The following is a 22,503-nucleotide window of genomic DNA, read 5'->3' on the forward strand; positions in this document are numbered from 1 at the left end:
GACAGAGACACAGTATCCGCCGCTCGCTTTCACACACCCGTCAGTAATTACTTGTTGGTTGATTAACTGAGGAGTCAAACATGTGGCAAGGCAAATGAGTTCGTTAGTCGACTTCAGGCCAGAAGCTTTAATCATTTAGTCCAGGACCAGAGCTGCAGCTAAAGATTATTTTCATTATTGATTCATCTGCCAATTTTTTTAATTATTTTTTTGCTTAATCACTTAAAATATATCCTGGAGACTTCCAACAGTCCAAATCCCCAAAATACTCATCATCAACTGTCACGTCAGACGAAGAGAAGCTGTGAATTCCCACGTTTATAAAATAACTACAACCAGAACGACCACACCGCAGTATTTTCATTTACAGTTCAAACAGCCAAAATATGCATTTAGTTTTCCTACAGCAACAACAGATGCAACAATAATTATTACTATTTTCACAAGTTATGTTGTGAATTATTTTGTTATAGTCTCTCACAGTCTTGTAATATATCTGCCTGCTCTGACTCATAGTAACCCTGTGTTCCAATAAATAATACTATCATCTTACTGTAAAACAATGTTGAGCTCGTTGAGACACAAATCTAAAGTTAATTAGTGAAATTTAATGAATAATTAATATGTTGCAACCGTCCCTGATTCGTGGTTCAACTGGGGTCAGTTCAAATAAATATTGTGACTGATGTGTCGTATGTAATCACCTTTAAACGATATGGGTAATTATATTATAATATAATATAATATATATAATTAGAATTAGCAGACGGACGTAAGTGGGACATATAAAAGTTTTGGTTTTGGTCTTGAACAAACTAACTGAGAGTAACTGAGAGAAAAAGTGTCGCAACTTAACTTTCACTCGACTAATCGATTTATCAACTTATCATCTCCACGCAGCAACTTTGACCTTTGACCTTTGACTTCGACTGCAATCATTCAGCACAGGTGACACCTTACAGGATCTTCATTAAAATGCATGTGTGATGAACATTTTTAAAATCGTGATTCTGACACACACATTCATTTATAATATGTCATGATATATAATATATATATATATATTCGGTTCAGTGTTTGCTGCCGCTCTGATTCTGTTCTCAGACAGATGATGTGAACTTCTTTTCACTTCTCTCTGTTTTGTTGAGCTAATTTTTCCCTCGATACCGAAGCACAGAAGAAACGTTGTTATCATGTGCACAAGTCACACTTCATGTATGGGTCCGTTATTTCCTGATTATATCCTCAAGAAGAAGAAACAACTAGAAATTAATATATACGCAATAAGTTGTGTTGAGTTTAAAAATGAATTTCAATGATTTCTAGACTTGAATTTAATTTAATTTAATTTAAGCCTAAATTATCTCTGTTCTTCATTAGTGAAACTTTATTCTTCATACATGTTGAATTGTGTGTTTGTTGAGCTAACTGCGCTGTGACTGCAGTCTTTAAGCTATGCTAGCTTAGCATTTCATTAAAATGAATTTAAAGTGGACCAAGTTCACTTTGTCTGTATTTTATAGACGGTTCAATTTCCTGGAAATCATGACGAACATTTGGACTTTAATGGTCGTTGACTCTTGCTACGTCTAATTGCTTAGACAGACAGACAGCGCTATGTTGCATGTTATTATATTATCACACAACCTGAACAAGCTAATCTTAGCTTACCCTGAGCTCTGACGACCTTAGGTTAAATTAATACAATGAAAATAAAAGAGACTGTTCCCACATATCTGCACAAACACAAGACATTTAAATAAGATTTCAATAAAACATTCCCCCAGGAGGTGAGTAGTGATAGACAGTGATTTCTGTTGGAAAGAGAAAAACCCACAAGGAAAGTCATTCAAGGAGTTTTAACAAGATGTGAAGCAGGAAGCTGAAGGAGGTTAAAGTCTGAGGCAGCTGCTCAGTTTTCAGTGAAGAAAAAGCTCCACATTTTATCAGGAGAGCTCACCGTGACTGACAGAGAGGAGGGAAAGCAGTGCTGAGAGGGAGGGTAAATATTACCATTTTGAATGGCCTCATCTTTCCAGCGGGGGGAGCATTTTTCTGCTGGCTCTAAAATAGATGGGAGAGGCACTTTTTAAAGAAAAAAAGGAAAGCTACTTGCTGAGTGAAACAGGTGACAGAGGCCGACTGACGCCTCTCAGAAACATGCAACAGCTGGTGGAAGAAAACAGCAGGTCAGAGTGAATCCTACAAACAACAGCATCAGAAACATCACTTTCTTTCTTACAGTGTGTTGTTGTTGTTGTTGTTGTTGTTGTTGTTGTCGGTCTCATGATGTTACAGTGAGTGAAGGGGATCAGGTTTCATTTCCTCATGTGACGCGTGTAAAGGCTGGGTGGTTTGTTCACCGCGCTGAGATCGATAACGTATGTGTGTCGGGGGGGTCAGTGAGGTCAGAGGTTCAATCTACACGTGGCGGCGTCTCGTATACGATGAGCCAGGACGGTCGACGCGTCCTTAAACTGCTTCTCAACAACATACGTGAACAAAACTTCCCCTGTGTGCTCCGGACGAACTGTTGTAAACATTATTTTGAACTTGGAAGAGCCACTTAATAACTAAGGATCAAAGCATTTCATTTCTGTTCAGTAACAAAATCTGTTTAACTAGATTTATTATTTTGTCAAATTTTGGCTGAAAAATATTATTGAAGATTTATTTTCACCACATTTAATGTTCCAGGTTTGTTTTCCTGCTGCCAGAGGTCAGTGTTCCCCTCATCTGACACCGAGCGGCGCCCTCTGCTGGCGCACACAGATCACCCTCTGGTGTGGTAATGCTAATGTTTGACAAGGTGTTTTCCACATGATCGGCTCATCGTACAGAAGTTGTGGTGCAGAGGAGATTTATGTCACCAAACGTGCCCCGAATATGACATTAAGAGAAATTATAACACTTTATGTTCAGGTTTATTTTCTAATATCCAATTCAAATTCATTCATTTATTTTTAATCTTCATATATGTTGAATCGTGTGTTTGATGTGCTAACCTCCCTGCTGTGACTATAGACTCTAAGTTATGCTAGCTTAGCATTTAATTAAAATGAATTAATTCAAAGTGGACCAAGTTCACTTTGTCTCCCATTAGTGCCAATTATTACTAATTATAACTGTGACATTAACCACGACTTTGTCTTTAATAATATCACCAAGTCTTTGGTTCTACTCTACTTGCTTGGGTCGACAACATAATTAAGTAGGACAGCCTGATTAATTAACATACAGACACATAAATAAATAAATGTAGAAATGAATACATAAATAAATCTAAAAATGCATAAATAATTAAACAAATAAATAAATGTAAAAACACAAAAATTGTATTTTTCATTACCAGAATTTAATCATTTTTGCATTTAATTATTTATTTCTGTATTTATTCATTTATACTTCTGTCATTTTTTATGCCTCATAGTTTTCACCAGTTTTAACCCTTTAATCATCAGCTGATTAAGTTTGATCAGTTGTCAATATGGACTTGTCCACTGACAGTTCTTTCGTGACCAAGACTCTCGACTTAAGGTCCAGAGTTCAAAGGTCAAAGTTGAAAATAACTTAATCTGTGAGTGCAGCAGCGCGATGTGGAGTCTGGCCGGAAAAGAACGAGACGGCGAAGAAATGTCATTCTGCCGCTGATCATGTGACAAGTTTATAACCGGGGGGGGGTGCGACGACATGGAGTGCATCATGTTTCACTCTATGAATGATATTTGCAGTAATCTTTAGGGGTGTATAAGACTGTGAGGGAGTCTTACCTGACATACTGGTGGGGTTCAAGGCCAAGATGTCATCCTCAGAGCCTCCTCAGACATCTGGGTACCTACCTAGCTGAAAACAGAAATGCGAGAAATCATCAATCATGAGGTTTGTTTTCATTCTGAATCATATCCATCAGCTCACAGCCGTCACATTTCTCTCCCTGACATCCATCCCTGCTCTGCCTTTCAACGAAACAACTAAAATCATGTGTGGAAGGAGGGAAAAGATGCCACTACATTGGGTGTAATCGTCCTCCTCAGCTTGATGAAACTGTGTCTCTGCATCTCAGGGGACATGGGAGGATGTAGCTGTCTCTGCACTGTCTTTCACACAGGCTGTTCAGCAGCTCTCATGAACAGTTTGCCTCTGTGTATGGTGACATCTAGTGGTCGCACATGTGAAAACAACCCACACGGCCTCACATCACACATCACAACAGTAAAGTCTCAGGTGGAACTAGAGCGACTGACTCACGAGCGCTCGGTATTCATTACTACATTATTACATAAGCAACAATTTATATCTTTAACTACACGCCTGTGAAGATTTGTGAATGCATCTTTGCACAGCTGACAAACACCACCGGCCTCAAAACCACCTCTGCGGTAGTTCCTGCTACAGTCGGTGTCTCTGGGACCACACAGCGACGCACGCAGACTCAAAAAGTGAAAACAAAACACCAGCCACAAGCTGCTGCGGCTGGTAACAGCTGGTGTACATGCAAAACTGCTTTCATATGCAGTATCATATGTGTTCTTCTTTAGCCAGACGGTTATGTTGATACAAAGCAGTGTGAAGTTTAAAGGTCTTCCAGCCAGACATTATCTACTGTAGTTCACACCTTTACACTGACAACACAAACAGCTTCAGAAAACGACTTCATCACACTCGCTGCAAATACTCACAACACAACGGAAGTGTTTCAATGCTTTTACACTTTAAAAAGTCACAAAGCACTGAACAAGTGACAAGTAGCATCGACACAAACACAGCGAGTTGCGTCTATGTGCACGTCGAGTTCAGCGTTCTCAGGGGACGTTTACAGTTGACTTTACATCAGACAGCTGGTTATTCACATCGTTAAAGGACAGGTTCACAATTTCTCTTCAGGGCAGACTGGATGCTACAGTGACGAGACGGGCCGGGGCTAACTGGTTAGCATGCTAACATCAGTAGAAGAAAAGAAGAGATGGGAATAGATGCAAAACAAGAGGGTTGCTTTCAACCGCTGGAGAGAAACTGTGGCGAGTAAAGGAATTAAGTTTGATGCTGAACTCACAACGTTTCCTCTAGACTGGTAAGTAAACAGCTGTTAATGCTAACGCTAGCTATGTAGCAATAATAAGACTTACAAATAGCTCCTTTAATTGTTTATTTACTTATTCTTTTTCATGTATCAAATTTAAAGAATCAAATGCATGAAAACAAATTGACCCATTAATGATTTATGCAATTTTCTTTACAATTTAACAAATATGTATTAATCACCTTTTCAAATTCCACGATATTGCTGATCGGCTGCAGCCCTGTCATCATCAATACTTGATTTACTGCCTTGTTCACGTGCTTTTCCTGAATCAACAATCCTGTCGGTGCAGCAGTCAGCAGAATATCTAATATCAAATCAGGCCACAGCAGCAGATACACAGTCCATTTAGCAGTTTCTATCACAGGATGGAGCACACAGAGCCGCCGCTGCTGCAGCATCTCCTCCGTTACTGTGTGTGACACGGCAGCAGCAGCACTTTGTCTCCACGGAGGGTCACACTGTGCATCTGTCTGGACTAGAACTGGCCGTGGTAAGCTGAGAAACCGAGAAAGCTAAACATCCTCGACCGGCTGTCCTCACGAGTCCGCCTCCAACATACGCTCGTCTACTTTCCTGTAGCTGCAGCCACAACAAGAGCACTCCTGATTGTGATGATAAGCAGGAGGAAGTGGGGGCTGGGCATCGGTTCACAGAGGCGTGCATCCTCTCGCTGTGTGCTAATCAAGCCTCAGGTTCAAATTACTTTCTTATCTGTGGCTGTTGCTTCTTTAACTCCACCTGCAGCACTTCATCACATCAGTACAGAACATTTTATTTAAGATTTACAAAAGCTGAAGAGGCAGAGTGACCTTTAAATCACACTCAGGATCAATTGTGACCTTGGGCATAAAAAATATAAATATATTTCATGACCTTTTTAAAGTCTATGCTGCAGACATTGACAATAAACACACGGTGGGGTTCATGTAGTCAAAAATCATTAAGACTTTGTGAGGTGTAAAATGAAAATACTGTAAAAAAAAAAAACAGGAACTGGAAACACGTCACGGTTGATTACCCTTTAAATCTGAACATTCAAGGTACACTCTGTCACTTAGTTAAAACCCAGTGTCACGTGGGAACAGTGATGATCAATTTCAGCCTGTGCACACTGGTCCAGGACCTGTTAGCTTACTGTAGCATAACAAATGAAGCCAAGGGAAACTGCCTTACCCTTCAAACGACCCCAGAACTGTCTCATTTGCGAGCTGGGAGTCACCAGGTTTGATGCACAGTGGAGTCATACGAGTGAACAAACCTGAAACCACAGCTGGGATTTTAAAATGCTACATGCATCTTCCATCCAATGTTCCTAAAAACCACAAGGTCTCACTTTCTGTTTTCTGGATTTTATTCTGTATGTGTAAAAGGTAAAATGCTTAAATCTGATGTTTTGTGAGTTGGTGATTTAACGACCTTGAAACAGTGACTATGGAGTTTAGCAACAAATATAGCCGTTGTTTGGTGGAAGTTAGCAGGCGTTTCACTGCAGAGCAGCCAGACTACTTGTGTTCTGGAAAAACTATGCTTGCCTAGTTTCAATCTTTATAAAGCTACTGTATATGCTAGCTATATATGTTCCCAGTATTTATGGTAAGTAAGGCTACACATAAGTGATCTCCACACTCTGTATAGCCTGTTTTCCACTGGTCAAAAAAAACCTGCTAACATGGGGGTGTTTGTCTGCAAGTGAAACGGGTACAATTGACATTCACAGCCGGGTCAAATGACTGTGCTCTGGGAGGAAAGAGTGAAGGTGCAGCCCCGAAATAAGTTTTAAAAACACACAATCGAAATCGAAGAGTCTCCCGTGGACGCTCCGACACCGACAGGAGCACAAACCCGGGGATGCAGCAGCACATTAGCAGTTGTGTGTCCTCTCTGACAGACTCCACCGGCAGTGTAAAAGGAAAAACCCACTTATACCCGCTATTTATGGTGTAAAAATGGAATATGTTACTTCGTCACTTGGTCACGTTCCTTTGCAAACCGTAAATGTTATTTTGTGCTTGTTATCTAACTGCAGATGGTATTTTAAAAAGGTATTTTCATGCCACAGATGTATACTGTCTGCTCAGAATGATAAAACGGTTGCCCAAGGGTGAAACCAGTGTTTAAATTCAAATTTTCCACATACTTACCATACAATATATTTCAGTGAGAGCACGGCAGAGCAGTATAGCGTGTGGATTTCATCTTGCCCAAGGCAAAGGATTTGTCTCTCGGGACAGAAGGAAGACCTCTGTGAGACAGCTTTAACTGGACTGACACAGGGTTTAAATGCAGAGAGAGATGTTCCAACAAGCAGCAACACACTTAGACTAAAAACTGCGTCCACCAAACAACCACTAAACAAACACATGTCTCAACACCAGAGGGCCAAGTCCTCAGGTCAAGGCTCAGCAGTTTACCTACACCTGAAGGATAAGGGACACTCCCTCGATGATAACATGTTTCATATAGGGAGGACGGAAGATATGAAAGAGGAGTAAAAGAGGCCATCTCCAACAGAGGAGGAGGTCTGCGACACCACTTATCCCCCACTTACAATGCTGTCCTTTCATCCCTCCAGGAGATTTAACAGCACTTCACGCTCGGCCTCATATGACTCCAAAAAAAAAAACGACAGTCACTTAGTCAGTTGCAACTTCCCTTACAACAGCCAGGAGCACAAATGAACCGAGTGACATCAACAGCCTTGATAACGAACCCCACAGAGGCCAAATACCCAGGTCTCCTCACCAGTCGGTCAGAACCGAAGACGCCTCCAGTCTTTAAGTATCTACAACCGAGGCCAGTTTCCCTCGATTCAACTTTTATTGGATAATTTAATAAGCTGAAAATGTCTTTAGTTCAGCTTCAAGACTTTTCCTTGAATGCTGTGCACTTTATGTTTGGAAGCATTCCACAAGTTAAAAGAAAAAGAAAGTAGATATGAAAACTGTGTAATATAATAGTCGTAATTCTGTTGGACTGCGACGACTTCTCACAGCAAATATTTTAAAAATCTTTTATGTCTGTTCGTTTAAACCCCTCAAGAAATAAAAACTAACAAAAAGATCTGCAGACACAATCATTCAAGCACATCTATTCACACAAGAAATGTATATGATAGCTACACCGGGGGAACAATTACATACACTCTGTGCCTTTGTGCGTCAATTCAAAAGATACAGACCGATCACCTTGGGGGACATTGAATAATCTGTATGCTGTCGAAGGAGGAGTCATTTTCAGGTGAACAAGATTTTATACAGCACAACACGTCCCCAGCTGACTCAGCTTTGACCTGCTGGAACCATGAAAGAAATGTAAATGTGATGCTGAGAAGAACCTCTAATTAAAACCCCAGACTTATCAACTATTAAAGCTCCTCCAGTGTAAAGGTCTGTGTCCATGTGTAGTGTGATTATAGATCAGCTCTAGCTTCTATATTAATACTGTGAAAGTATCAAAGCCTCAGTCCACAGAGAAATGCACACAGCCTGTATTCAGAAACTGAGCCTTAAAACCAGCCGTCAGGACTTCTGGAACTTTGTGATGTCACAACAAAGCAGTCACCAAGCCCCGCCCACCTGGACCCACCATCCAAACCCTTGCAGGATTTGGTTTCTCTGAGTGTTTTTACCTGAAATCTGCTTCATTTTTATTGGATTACTTATAAAACAGTCAGCCAATCAGAAGAGAGGCTCAGAGCCTCCTCTCTTCTGATTGGCTTACAGATCTGTTGTTACTAGAGCTCCATAGAGAAGCTTGAGAGAGGAGATGTAAAACTACACTCAGATGGTTTCTGGTTATTAAAACCACAAATATATCTTCTGGTGGATCAAAACTTCAAATACAAACACAGATGAAGAAGAAAATATGAAGCTTTAAAACAACTGAGACAGATTGTTTCAAAAACTCACTGTCAGCAAACTCAGAAAGAAGAAAATGCTAAAAGTATTAAAGCCCTTCACAATTCCTCTGCAATGGAACAACAGCTGGCTGGAAAAGCATTATGGGAAACTGTGCTTCGGTTTACTGCTTGTTACCCTAGAGAGCATTTAATATCCAGACAACAGCTGGCGAAGCCCGAAAGCTGGTTCATCCATACAACAGGTTTCTGCAGCTCTAATGAGGACACAGTCACATACATGCCCAATGATCTTCTGGCTGGAACGAATATGAAGAGATGGAGGGAAACAAAAAAAAAAAAAAACAACAGGAAAACTGACAATGTATGGGCTGTTATGTAAATACAAAGACCGAGAAGATAAATGACTGCAAGTCACAGCAGGGCGCCAAGAAAACGAGGTACAACAGACACTCTGCAAAGTGAAACTCCTCATGGGAACATTTTTATAAATAAGCTCTGATTTGATTCTATAACATAGACAGCAGTGGAGTCTATTCTATTGACCAAGCAAACAGACTGAAGGAAAACAGTTGGCTCAGAGTTACACCAGATGTTGAGGCAAAGTGTGTAACCGTAATTATTGTGCTCTTAAAGCTGCAATCTGGATGTTGGTAAAATACCCACATTTGTTAAACACTAACAAAACTTACCGAATTTTCTCTCATGAATACGTATAAATACTATCTCTCTGTTTTTTAATTGAGATGCACATGGGAGGGCCCTTTGTGCTTTTTACCACTTTCACGCTTTCGTTTTTAAAAGCCTCAATGTTCTTTAACAAACACAGGAAACTCGTAGAGAATTTACAGCTCCATATTTTCTTCTTCTTCTGTGTTTTATTTGAAGTGTTGATCCATTAGAAGATATATTTGTGGTTTTAAGAACCAAAAACCATCTCAGTGTAGTTTTACATCTCCTCTCTCAGGCTTCTCTCTGCAGCTCTAGTAACAACAGGTCGGTGAGCCAATCAGAAGAGAGGAGGCTCTGAGCCTCTCGTCTGATTGGCTGACTGTTTTATAAGTAACCCAATAAAAATGAAGCAGATTTCAGGTAAAAACACTCAGAGAAACCAAATCCTGCAAGGGTTTGGATGGTGGGTCCAGGTGGGCGGGGCTTGGTGACTGCTTTGTTGTGACATCACAAAGTTCCAGAAGTCCTGACGGCTGGTTTTAAGGCTCAGTTTCTGAATACAGGCTGTGTGCATTTCTCTGTGGACTGAGGCTTTGATACTTTCACAGTATTAATATAGAAGCTAGAGCTGATCTATAATCACACTACACATGGACACAGACCTTTACACTGGAGGAGCTTTAAGGTTTATGTTATTGCCATTAATTTCAATTATTTCAAAGTTATTTGTGAGAAATGCTGTTTTGTTTTCAACCTTATTGCCAGACAACAACACAGATATTGGACGATTCTGTAAAAAACATATTATGTCCAATGCCAACAATTTAATAATTAAACATTTTTTCTACACTGGGAATTGCAGTATGAATAACGTTATGTTTAGGCAACTAAAACAATTAGTTACGGTTAATGGAAGAAGAGGCGTTCCTAACTGCAGCGGCCCGGGTTTGAGACCAACCCTCGGCCCTTTGCTGCATGTTATCCCCTCCCTCTCTCTCCCCTCTCTCTCTCTCTCTCCTGGCTTTCCTGTCTCTCTCTCACTGTGCTAACAGAATAAAGGCAAACCACCCTAACCCTCATTGATTTGACTGTGGTGGAAAAATAATAGGAACACCTGTCAATACAGTGCAGCGCAGTCCAACAGCAGCACAGACTACATCCTCCAAAAACGATCACACGCAGTCGCCTCGACGCCTCTTCAACACGGTTTCAATAAAACCTGAACGTTTTAACCTCCATGACGGAGGATTTACTGCTGAATTAGATTACTCCGTTTTAGGTGGGTGTTCCTACAGAGGATGCAAAGATTGTTTTCTGCTCTCGGATACTGTCGTTCACTGATAAAGAGCGAGGGCTGCAGTGAGCGCAGTGGCTAGTACATGTGTTACTGAATAGAGAGAGGAATTTAAGCCATTTTTCTTTTAGAGAGACCATGTTGGTGTCGGTGGCCACCGCCGCCAGCCTTCACATCCTTACTTCTGACTTTGGTGTGGAACGCTGGCATCGAGTTTAAATCTGAGGTTTGAGGTCGACCAACAACGAGGAAGCTCACAGGATCCAGGTCTGTGTACTCTTGAGCCTCAGCTGCTGTGGAGAGGAAGAGGTGGGAATCACGATGCTTGATTTCTTCTTTCTACTGGGAACAAAGTGAAGCGGATGTTTTATCACCAGACAGCTGCACGGGAGTGATAGTTGACGTCTCCTTTTACATTTTTACAATAGAATCTGATATTTCTCAACAAGCCCTGGGAAGCCACTCACAACTTTTACTTCCTGATCCCTGGAGACCGGACACACTGTCTCACACAGACTTTATCAGTGTTTTCTTGATGTAAAGTTGAGGTTTTGCCTTTGGAGAAACATAATATCTGGGCTAAAATATGATTTGAATTAGGACAAACTGATTCCATCACATAGGAGGTCCAAAGATGGCAATTTACTCTGGAAGGGGATCATGTGGCTGAGTGCTTTTGTGGCTCTCTAATTGCCATTTCTTCACATTAGTGTCCCAAATAAACAAAAGTGACAATAATGGACTTCTTCCGCAGGCGTAAATTAGCAGCGGGGGCAGGGAGCAGGGTTGCCCCAGTCCACCCTTTCCCTTCTCATCCAGCTTTGGCCTTTTTCTACTTTCCTGTTCGCTCCATCTGATTTATCTATTTTTAAAAACAGAGAAAAACTAGGTTGAACTTTTTGCAGCTCTGGCTGGACGCTGTACACTCGTGTACTAAGATGTTTGAATCCTGACTCTGCTGTCTGTGCTGGGATTGTCTTTTCAGATCCAACGCAGATGGTGCCAACCTCTACACAGCTGATGAAGGTTCATGCTAATTAACACTGAAGAAACACATGGTCTCTCTGAGAGCTACGCGAAGGAAACTTGTGACGTTTCTTCGTTCAGGTCTCCAAATCTCTCCGTCCAGACTACAACGCAACCCCACAGTTTTCAAACTAAAGCGTGGCGAGCAGCGTTTTCCAAAAGTCTCCATTTCAGGTCCTCGGAAAACTCCAGACGTAAACGCAGCGAAGGAGGTTGTTAATGCTTTGAGAGCCGTTACAGAATCAAACTTTCAAACTTAAATACATGCATCCATTCATCCATCCATCCGTTTTCCTCCACTTATCCGGGGTTGGGTCGCGGCGGCAGTGGGCAAAGCAGGAAGTTCCCTCTCTCCAGCAACGCCTTCCAGCTCCTCCTGGGGGATCCCGAGGTGTTTCCAGGCCAGATGGGATATGTAACCCCTCCGGCGTGTTCTGGGTCCACCCCGCCGTCTTCTCCCAGTTGGACGTGCCCGGAAAACCTCCACAGGAAGGCGTCCTTATCAGATTCCCGAACCACCTCAGCTGGTTCCTTTCGACATGAAGCAGCAGCAGCGGCTCGACGCCCCGTCTCTCAGGCCGAGCCCTGTGCAGGAAACCCACTTATATACAGCACATCCTTATATTTCTCCCTGTATTTGAGAATGCAGGCACGGCGCGTCTCCCATTTTCTCTGCTTGCACTTAATGTGCATGTATTGATTTCTACCCTTAGCTTTCCTGCAGCAGCTAGGAGGCCAAGCTGAGTCCTGAAGGAATCCGCATTTTTCTCTGATGAGAAAGTGCTGAGCAATTTAATCTGCAGGCTGGTGTTTACTCTGTGACTGTGAAAACCGAGTGTCATGGTGTCTGTGGAATGGTATGTGTGTGTGTGTGTGTGTGTGTGTGTTTGTGTGTGTGCATGTATGTGCATGAGCTAACATGCTGTAGCCTTCATGCCTCACCACCACAACCAGGCCCACCGCTGCCTCTCTTTATATAGAACCCACTCAGCTCCAATCACAGCGGTTCTCTTGAAACCATTATCAGCAGAGTGAGTTACTTCAGCAGCACATTCATACACGCAGCTGTTTGCACGCGGATTAACTGAGGTAATCAATGTACAATAGGAAGTAGGTTTTTTTTACAATTCAAGACAATGAGTCTTTTACAATTATTTTTTAATCATCTCTGGTACATGACATAAAATGTGGTTTTGCAGCTTGTGTGTACATGAAGCTTTAAGTAACACACAGATCTTACACCTGTAAGGATTACTGTGGCGTGTTTCATCTGCAGTATGTTGTGGTCTATAGGGTGCTCTTTATAGTCTATATAGGTGCAGCACTACAGCTCTGGATGCAAGCACACGCTGACAGACGGTGGGTGGCAGATGAAGCTTGTTGTGCTCATCAAATGACTGTTTAAAGTCTGTTTAAAGGAATTCATTTACCAAAAATTCCCAACTTGACTGTGGCCAGCCTTACGTCACAACAGAACGTCACTGGTCTTTTATCCGACATTGAAAACTTAACTTCACTTGTTTCTGATGAAGATGTAGATGAAGCAGATCACTGAGAGAATCAGCGAGAGATCCAACTTGATTCAAAGGTTTGAAAATACAAATCACCGCGTAGTGGAAACAGATGAAAATAATCATCATTGACACTCAGATTTGTCCAACTGTCTTGAGAAACAACTATTTCATTAAGTAGAAATAGACTAAATTACTTTAAGATGTTTATTTTTCACAGTTAATTCAGAGCACAGATGGTGGCGGAGCGAATGTTCAGCAATGCCAAACGTTTGAGAAAAAGCCAAGAGACTGTAAGTGAGTCATTCACATGGCATTGTCATTGAACTGTCCCTGACACTGGGAATGTAAAACACTTCCACTTAGGAGACTCCAGGTGTCGCCAAAGTCACCGAGCCTCAGACCGCCGGCGTCAGATTTGAGCCACGACTGGAGTTGATCTTCAGTCAAACAGATCAAACCCCTCAACCACGTTCACCCTTCCCTGTTCCTCTGACGGATCGCTCCAAATGCAAACACTCCAGAGGCCGGAGAGGTCAGATTCCCCGGCGGGTTTGAACCGTCTCGTGCTCTCTGCCTCTGGTTGCAGACGGGAGCGGCGCTCTGAGGGCTGAGGCTGAGCACTTCCTCCTCTACACTGGGAAACATAATTTCTCCACCACAACAGGCTACCACATCCTGTACGATAAGAGGTGCAAGAACACCATGTACTGTGCATTACTGCAGCACACAAAACAAACATGACAGTCCAATAACGTAACGTAAACTCGCTTTGATTAATGACAAACAGAGTGAGTTGATTATAATAGATAATAATAGATCATCATCATCATTATTATTATTATTATTATCATTATTACTATATATCTCTATGAGTGAACTTGCAGTAAGCAGTGTGTTCTCTCTCCTCCTGCTCTCCCTCTTTCTTTCAGGTTATTTGACGTGGGGTTGTGTGAGGTACTGATCCACAATCAGTTTATTACCTGCAGTACATTCAGATCAGCTGCCAGTTTAGAGAAGCAGCAGGAGCGCCGGTACAGAAGCTGAGGGACGAGCTGCTGTTTGGTGGGGTCTGCCAAAAACTGTTTCAGGCACTTTAAGATATCCTCAGAAAAAAAGCTGATATTATTTTAAGTGTATGTTTTATTTTGAATATTTTCTAAGTGGCTAAAACACTTTCTGTGTTTCTGTTTTTGCTGACCTCGTCCACAGCAGCTCGTCACTCAGCTGCTGCTGCTGCTGCTTCTCTAAACTGGCAGCTGATCTGAATCTACAGCAGGTAACACACTGACTGTAGATAAACACCTCGACGAACGAACTGCCAGCTACTTCCACGACTAGTGTGTGACATGGGATTCATGTTTCTGTAGCTTCGTTCCCACGAGTCACAATAAGGCTTTACGCACCAAGTGAAAAAAAACCCCTGACATAGTCTCCAGGGTTTTATCTGATGACATCATCAGGGGGTCTGTTTTTCAAAGCTGTACTTTTTTTTTGTAAATTTCACATTTAAATGAGTGTGTGTCTCTCGCGGCGAGAGAGTTATTACTAGGGCTGAACAATGTGCACAAAAACAAACAAGTAACCACACTGCGATTATTTTGACAGATACTGTGATTGTGATATGAGTCACAATTATAGTGGCAATGGTCGTTTTGGCATCTCACTCTCACTGGAAAAATAAAGAATAAAAATTATTATAATGTGTTTTGGTTTTTTTTTTACTGAGGTTTATTACCAAACAAACATGAATATGATGTGCAGGCCGAGGCGGCTCTGTAGCACCGCCATGCTTCATTTATGGTCAGCTGTGACTCATTTTACCTGCAGCTCCTGCGGTTTGGATGTTCAGCCCTAATTATCACCTGTGCTGCAGTGCCACTTAGCACTTTAGCGTATTTCAGCTAATTGTTTTTGCACCCCTCGACTCAGATCACATCGGCCGCGTCTCCGGCTTCCTGTCCAGGACAAAATGGCAGACGGACACAGTTCTCGACTGACTGGTGCCCAGAGCCCAAACAAATGCTAATGTTGCTCAATGTTCTGTCACTTGGATGTCATAAGCAACTGTTAACAGATTAGCATTAACAACTTTAAAGTGGCGATGACACGTCAAAACTGAAGCAGCAGTGACTGAGATCTTCTGATTTTCCAAAACAACCTTCGGAGGTGCAGTAAATTACTAGAGTGCCTCTTTAATTGCCTTGATAAGGCTTCATGTGTACTGACGACAGACAGCGAGGAATTCATTAAAGAAAGAAAAACATGTCAGCCACGTTTTTCAAAAGAAATCTTGACAGAAGTTCTAAGGAAAATATAACCAATGATTAGACACTTTAATGAGAAATGACGCGGAGACACACTGTCGCATGTTATTCTGTGATAAAGTGTTTTCGATCAACATTTCTATTTAGAGATTCTCCAAGTTTCCAAGAAGTACTTTCAATTTGGCGGCCACACGTGTGGGTGGAGAGATGATAACAACATGAAAGGAAGTGCAGAGTGTTTGATTGGCGATCATCTTTCACTGAGATACTGTAAACGTGTTCGCTTTGCTGTAAGGGGGGGGGAGGGGGCCGACACTGATTTTTATAATACCGTCATTACTGTGATAAACACACGTTTTGGCTGTGATGCATGCTGGACTCATAACGCTACTTGTTGGTTAGAAAGTTAGCACCACTTTCGATGGCGCTGCAGGGCGTCGCCACGTCACCTGACAGTAAAAGTGCGGCTGCAGTTTTTTAAATAAGGGCGCTACAGTAGCTGCACCGACTCGGAACCAGCTCTGTGACGACGAGCTCTTTGCCCTGATTGGTTAAGGCCCGACTAAAACACATGACGTGTGGTACTATGGTTATCTCTCCCAAAGGGGACGCAGTGTGTTTGATCTCTTTCATACGGGCACCAACACTAGAGTTTTCACCTCCAGCCAGAAAGCTGTGAAAACAGTTTAGTCCAGGAGTTTGTTGTTGTAAAATATGCAAAGCCTTTATACTTTATTTTATTTGTAACTGAAATACTGATTATGTTTGCGCTGAAGCAGACAGTGTATTATCCAACTACAAGTTGTATTTTCCTTGACAGTTTGACAGTCGCGTTTTCACAGTTCACTCACAGCTCACAACACCAGCATGGCCGTTACTACCAACTGTGACAACGAATCACATCACGTCACATATGGGGCAGGCATCTGTTTTTTGATATGTTCTAATATCATGATATAATACAATTAGCATAAACAACAACAACAACAACAACAACAACAACTGTGATATAAAGTTTAGGTCGTATCGCTCAACCCTTCTTTGCCATTGATCCAACAAATCAACATGGACACTTCTTCATCACGTCACTACAAGTTACTCTGAGGTTGTGGTTACAAGTGTTCACTCACAGGCCTGAGGTCAGGCAGGAAACAGGAAACAGGCCTCTGATGGCGTTCATGCAGATTACCTGATTATTGCTAACCGGTTCATGACAACAAAGGAAAATTAGACTAGCTATAACCAATTAAGTGCGAACATTTTATTATCTTTTAGCCCAGTTGATCAGAAGTGAAAGACAAGAATGTCTTAAATCCTCCTGGTGTCCTGGCATTTCACTCGACGTGCGTACTGCAGATACCATTTGCTACGACAGTGTATAAACACACAGACTGTGTGAGCGTTTTCTTTTTATAAATGCCCGTCATCAAACAGTTTTACACGCTAACCTGTAAAACTCTTTTTGCCAGCACCGATCTCTGAAAGCACAATCCCAACAATACAAATCATCAAAATATAGGGCAGAAGCTTGAGGCATAAAAGAAGTCGACATTCTTTGGGTCTGACGTAAAGTTAATAAAAAACACATACGCTCTGAATCAGCATCGTCCACTTTCAAACCAGGATTGCTTTTCTCTGACTGCACTCTTCTGGTGAGCTATCACCAGAGAGCATCCTGTAGCTCAGCAAGTGTCAGACTGAGAGAGAGCAGGCATGTGAATGACTGGATGGAAGGTTTCACTCTCACCATGTTCCCGCTGCCACATCTGCAAACAGTTTCTCGCTGAAGACATTTCTTGTAAATTTAGTTAAAGGGGGGGGGGGGGGGGGGGGGACACAAAATGATTCAGTTTCCCATGAGAGTGACACATCAACTAGAAGCCATGGTGGATGATTTGTGAATGTAAGCGATTCTAATCCAACGCTTGTTTTGTCAAATTGTCCAATTCTGAGTCACTAAAGCCCTGGCACTGGAAACAAACAAAAGTGGCCTTGGACTGAGTTACACAACATGGTTACAACCAATCAGCAACAGGGGGCGTTGGTGCTGGTGTGCAAGACAAAGGAAAGAAGAAAAGAAAAGGTGTTAGTGCCACTTTGGGGATTACCCTGTGATGACGGTGTGAACTCCACAACATAATCACATTTTCAAGAAGGTGAAATGGCTGAGGAGAAGTCGGAGAGGAGAAGAACAAATATTGAAGAAGTGCTATGATCAGGCAAAGTGCAAAGAGCCGCGTTAACATCGGGGAGGCTTTCCAACGCCAGAGCCTGCATGGTCGGGTTGGGGAAGAAATTCAGCTCTGGACTTGGAATCGGCCCGCACCCCGAATGACAGGCACACAAAGAGGGCCAGTAAAGAGATTAATGTAGACCGTAAAAACTTTTTAAAAATGTATTGATGTTTTGACAATCCGCTGGTCCACCAGGATTTGTCACGAAGCAATTGGATTTATTTGGTTGGACGCATAATTAGAAATGCTATGCCAGTTGACGTTACCTTCCTTGTTAGCTTAGTTACAAACATACGTCTTGTAATAACAATCCAAACAACTCTTGCTAGTTTTTAATCCTATATGTTTATCAGTGTTTAGTTTAATGACATTTTATATTCCAAGGTTTGTTTTGTTTTAGCTGTGAGAAAGACTTTCCACTTCCCTGCTGTATAATTACCATTGGCTCCAGTGTCTCTGTCGTGTTTTAAACATATAATTATTTTTGAAAGTTCAAATTTGGCGGCAAACATCAAACATAACACGAATCAGTCATGGTCTGAATGCCACATCTTATGTGAGGATTGTTGCTGGCCATGTTCATCCCTTTGCCCGTTTTGCTTTGTGACATTATTAAGCTGGAAGTCGTCCCACCTTTGGGACGTGGATGGAGCAACATGGAGCAGAATCTCAAAGGAAAGTTTCCAACTTTCTTATTGAATCCATGCCGCGAAGAACCACAGCTGTTTTTAGAGCAAAGGGAGGAACTACCTAGCGTTCCTAATAAAGTGCTCAGTCATTGTATGGGCATTATTACAGTGATTATTGCTTCTACTTGACAACATTTGGTCAATATTTTTCTTGTTAACCGTTTAAACATCTTGTCAGAATTTAGCAAATGCTGCACAAATCAGTGTAAAAACATTTACACCAACTATAATAAAGAACCCGACTTGAAACTCTGACAACACGACGCCCACTGTGAACAATCAGTAGAACAAATATGTAAAACAGAGGCGGTAAATGTCACATTCACCTGTGATAAGAATTATGGCTGCGGTTGTTTTGAAAACTCGACAAAGGGCAACAGGACCTTACCTACGTTTAAATGTCAGCCCTCCTAACTGTCTTCAGTGGTAATCCCATTGTGCACAACATCTGCCTGCATCACCGATCAGCACTGACAAGCAGCGGTAAACAATAACCATAGCCCTGACCAATATGCATCTTATTTGGGGGGTGGGGGAGGGGTGGCATTCAGATAAGAGTCGATCTTGATCTGCTGACCATTATGCCTGGAGCTCTCTAATACTTAATTTACGAAGCTACATCACACTATGCAATGCGATACAGGCTCATCATCATGGCAACTGGTATCACAATAAGGACAGCAGATGGTGTTTTCATTAAAGAATTCAAGCTGATAGAAGAATCAACCGAATGACTTTGTTTGGGGAGTCTCCAGTGCACTTATCATATTACATCAAGTTCTGGAGCTGCCGGGGAAAACACACACACACACACACACACACACACACACACACACACACACACACACACACAGGCCAATGTCAAAAAGACTCCATGACACACAGTGGCTATCCAGTGCGTTTTAGAAATGCTCCAGTCTTCCTGTTACGCTGCATGATCCCTCACTGGAGACTGAGGGGGCTGAGCTGAGCAAACAATACATCGGGGGGGTATTATGACCAATAATCCATGCGCTGCACGTAACGACCAGCAATGAGAACACAGGCACGGTGCGTGACGAACGGCTGACAGGTGGCACTAATGGTCGCCTGCATACCCATGAATGATTTTTTTTTGGCGTCTTAAGTTATCATCATTACATTTTTAGCTGCGACACATTTCCATTTTGTGTGCGTGCGGATGGAAGCTTTTGTTTTCAGCCAGACGTCTCGTCTGAGCGACGCGGCCGTTCTGTCGTTCTTCTTTCTTTAATAAGCCGTCACATCCTGTTTATTTCCCTCCCTGCAGTGTACTGTACACAATGCTGGTTTTGACACAGTGGATTTTTTTAGGGTTACGCAAGCGGGACAAATGTAGTAGCTACTTCAAAACAAGTTCAGTCATAAGTTTTTCTTTATAATTAGCTGACATTAAATCAGTCACAGTGAGGTTTTGAAGTTACTCGAAATGGCGTCAGTGAGTGCTGAGTACAGCAAGACGTACACTGCCTTTAATCAGAAGCTAAATGTGCCTATAGGGGTAGTAGCTTGAATTTTGGGCTTTTTTATAGCCGACATCCTGCTCTGATACACCCATGTGACTGTCAAACTGTTGGATAGATGGCCCTTTGATTGGAGTTTGGAGAACAAAACATCCACTGTTCTTAAGGTCTGATAATATTTTGGAATTTAGCCGAGATTCATTAAAACTGGTGAATTCTTTGCTGGTTATTGTGAGTGAAAATATGTTTAGAAAAATATTAAAATGTGCTATTTAAAGTCTTGATGATGTTGGCGTCATATGGGCTTTCGTCAAATCCTGATTTTTATAACTGTGACGTCGTCTGACGAAATCACCAAACACCCAAATTAAAGATGAAGAGTGAACTGTGATTTCAGCTGCATTTACTTATAAACACCCAGAGAGAACGATAGAAAATATATCTCTCTCTTTTTTTGTAAGTTAAGATAGATTATATTCTTATCTAGTCTGGATCCATAATAGTTTATTCTTTATTTACTTCAACTCCAGAACATCACAGACTTTTATTAGAGGCAGGTCTTTATGTCTGAGTCCCTCTGTTTGATATGTAGAGTTGGTCATAGTCGTTAGTACGAAGCCTCGTTAACGATGACTCCTGCTCATTCCATTTTATGTTAATTTATTCCCCTTCCTCTTTTAGTAATAATGATACATGGAATTAATTAATTATTTATTTGCTGTAATGGAGGCGAGGCTCAGTGTATTGGAAGTGCTCCTCCTCTTCCCTGCATTTCCCGTAGACTGCGGCATAGACGTACCGCCGAGACAGTGGCGAGGTGGTAAAAAAAAAAAAAAGAAGGAAAATACAATCACGTGTAGAAAACATCCTCGTGTTCAAAACATAAAATCTACGCTGGTTTCCACCTACGATCATTTGACTGTGTGCAGGGAGGAAAACCTGTCTCACAGCTGAAATGTACAGTGTCCTGTTGTGCAACTTCCTGATAGTAGTGAGGGCATTAAAAAAAGAAATAAAAACCCCCCTTGTCCATGTCACATGTCACTGCCAGACTGGTTATGTGATAGGAAGACATTAATAGCAGCTAAACTTAGACCTCTTAGATAAAAATAGATAAAAATGCACAAGTTTGAACGAGGCTTGTACAAGTGTCGGAGCTACAAGAGAAATGTCTGTAATACAGAACCTCATTCGTTATTATTATTATTATTATTAACTTTAGACCTGAGTTTAATTCTAATTTAATTATATCATTATGATTCTAAATGCTTTACATTGATTGTTGCTGAGACCAAGGCAATTACGTCAGCTGAATAATTCATAATTAATGCTCTGACACAATGACTGAACTTTAACATTAGAGTGGCTACAGCTGATATTTTGTCATGGGAACATTAGTGTGTAATATGAGAGGCATCACACGCAGTGATGCAGCTCCCCTCGGCTTTAGGGAGATTTATAGTGAGTTTCATATGGAGGTGGATTCATCTCAGTATTATTTGTGTGAACAGATCAACAACCCGAGTGCAAATGTGTGATCTGTAAATATAAAAACACCTTCCACAACTACAACAAATAAATTTGTAAACTCACAAAAAAAATATCTTGCGAATACACATGAAAAACATATCTGTGAATACATTCAGTTAATTTACAAATAAGTGAAAAGCATTTGTGAATATCTTCAGAATATTTACATCATTCAAACAGACATTTGTGGATCAATCTCGCAGCATCGCTCTGGGTCCCTCCGATACGACCCATACCACCGCCTCCTGCCCGTGTGGCGGCGGGACCTCGGATGTCGTGATTACAATAACAAACGCACGGGCTGTACCGACAGCAGTGTACTGAACCTTCGTCGCCACGGTTACAACGATAAATGGTCGTGGTTTGCTCAGGTTTAGGCACAAAGAAGCACTACTACTTGGTTAGGTTCAGGAAAAGATGGTGATCCGTGTTAAAATAAAGACTTCCTCAAGGTTAGATGATCTTTGTTGTCACGGTTACAACAAAGTTCGGTTTTGTTGAACGGTCGTGAATAAAAGAAACATAAACATTAACCCGTCCACCACCTCCTTCTCCTGACGTGGGCTCTGTCTCTCTTTAATCTACGTCACCGACACTTTTCCCCTTCGCTCCTGTCATCATAACTACAACCACTAGGTGTCGCCTAGCAACAAAACCTAACTATGAGTCATAATAACCAGCTGTACAGACGAAGCATTTCACAACTAAAGACACATTCTCAAGAGAGTGAATACTGGACTTACATTCACTCAGGAGGCCGAAAGCATGAGTCCAAATGAATGATAATGTTCCTCTGTAACTGTTGGCTAACTGCTAAAACTAACACATCAGTTCTGAAGAGAATGAAATCAGTTTCATGG

The 22,503-nt window shown here is 41.7% G+C and overlaps 1 protein-coding gene across 4 annotated transcripts in view; it reads right to left on the reverse strand.

Annotated features, from left to right (window-relative positions):
* The window catches only part of thrb (thyroid hormone receptor beta), a 99,571-nt gene that overhangs the window by 19,106 nt on the left and 57,962 nt on the right, over positions 1–22,503 (reverse strand). For 3 of the 4 annotated variants that reach the window (XM_087175834.1, XM_087175833.1, XM_023413196.2), the window contains 2 exons: positions 3,771–3,843; positions 2,014–2,064 (listed from right to left, as the gene is read on the reverse strand). In XM_087175834.1, the coding sequence (XP_087031960.1) occupies positions 2,014–2,064; positions 3,771–3,777 (58 nt within the window). In that variant the 5' untranslated portion in view covers positions 3,778–3,843. Of the gene's footprint in view, positions 1–2,013; positions 2,065–3,770; positions 3,844–5,262; positions 5,661–22,503 lie in introns of those variants that run through there. The other variant, XM_087175835.1, reaches the window with a different exon arrangement.

Source organism: Seriola lalandi, unplaced genomic scaffold (genome assembly GCF_002814215.2).
Source record: "Seriola lalandi dorsalis isolate HSWRI2012SDOR001 ecotype SW California unplaced genomic scaffold, Sedor1 jcf7180002054505, whole genome shotgun sequence".
NCBI classification, from domain to species: Eukaryota; Metazoa; Chordata; class Actinopteri; order Carangiformes; family Carangidae; genus Seriola; species Seriola lalandi.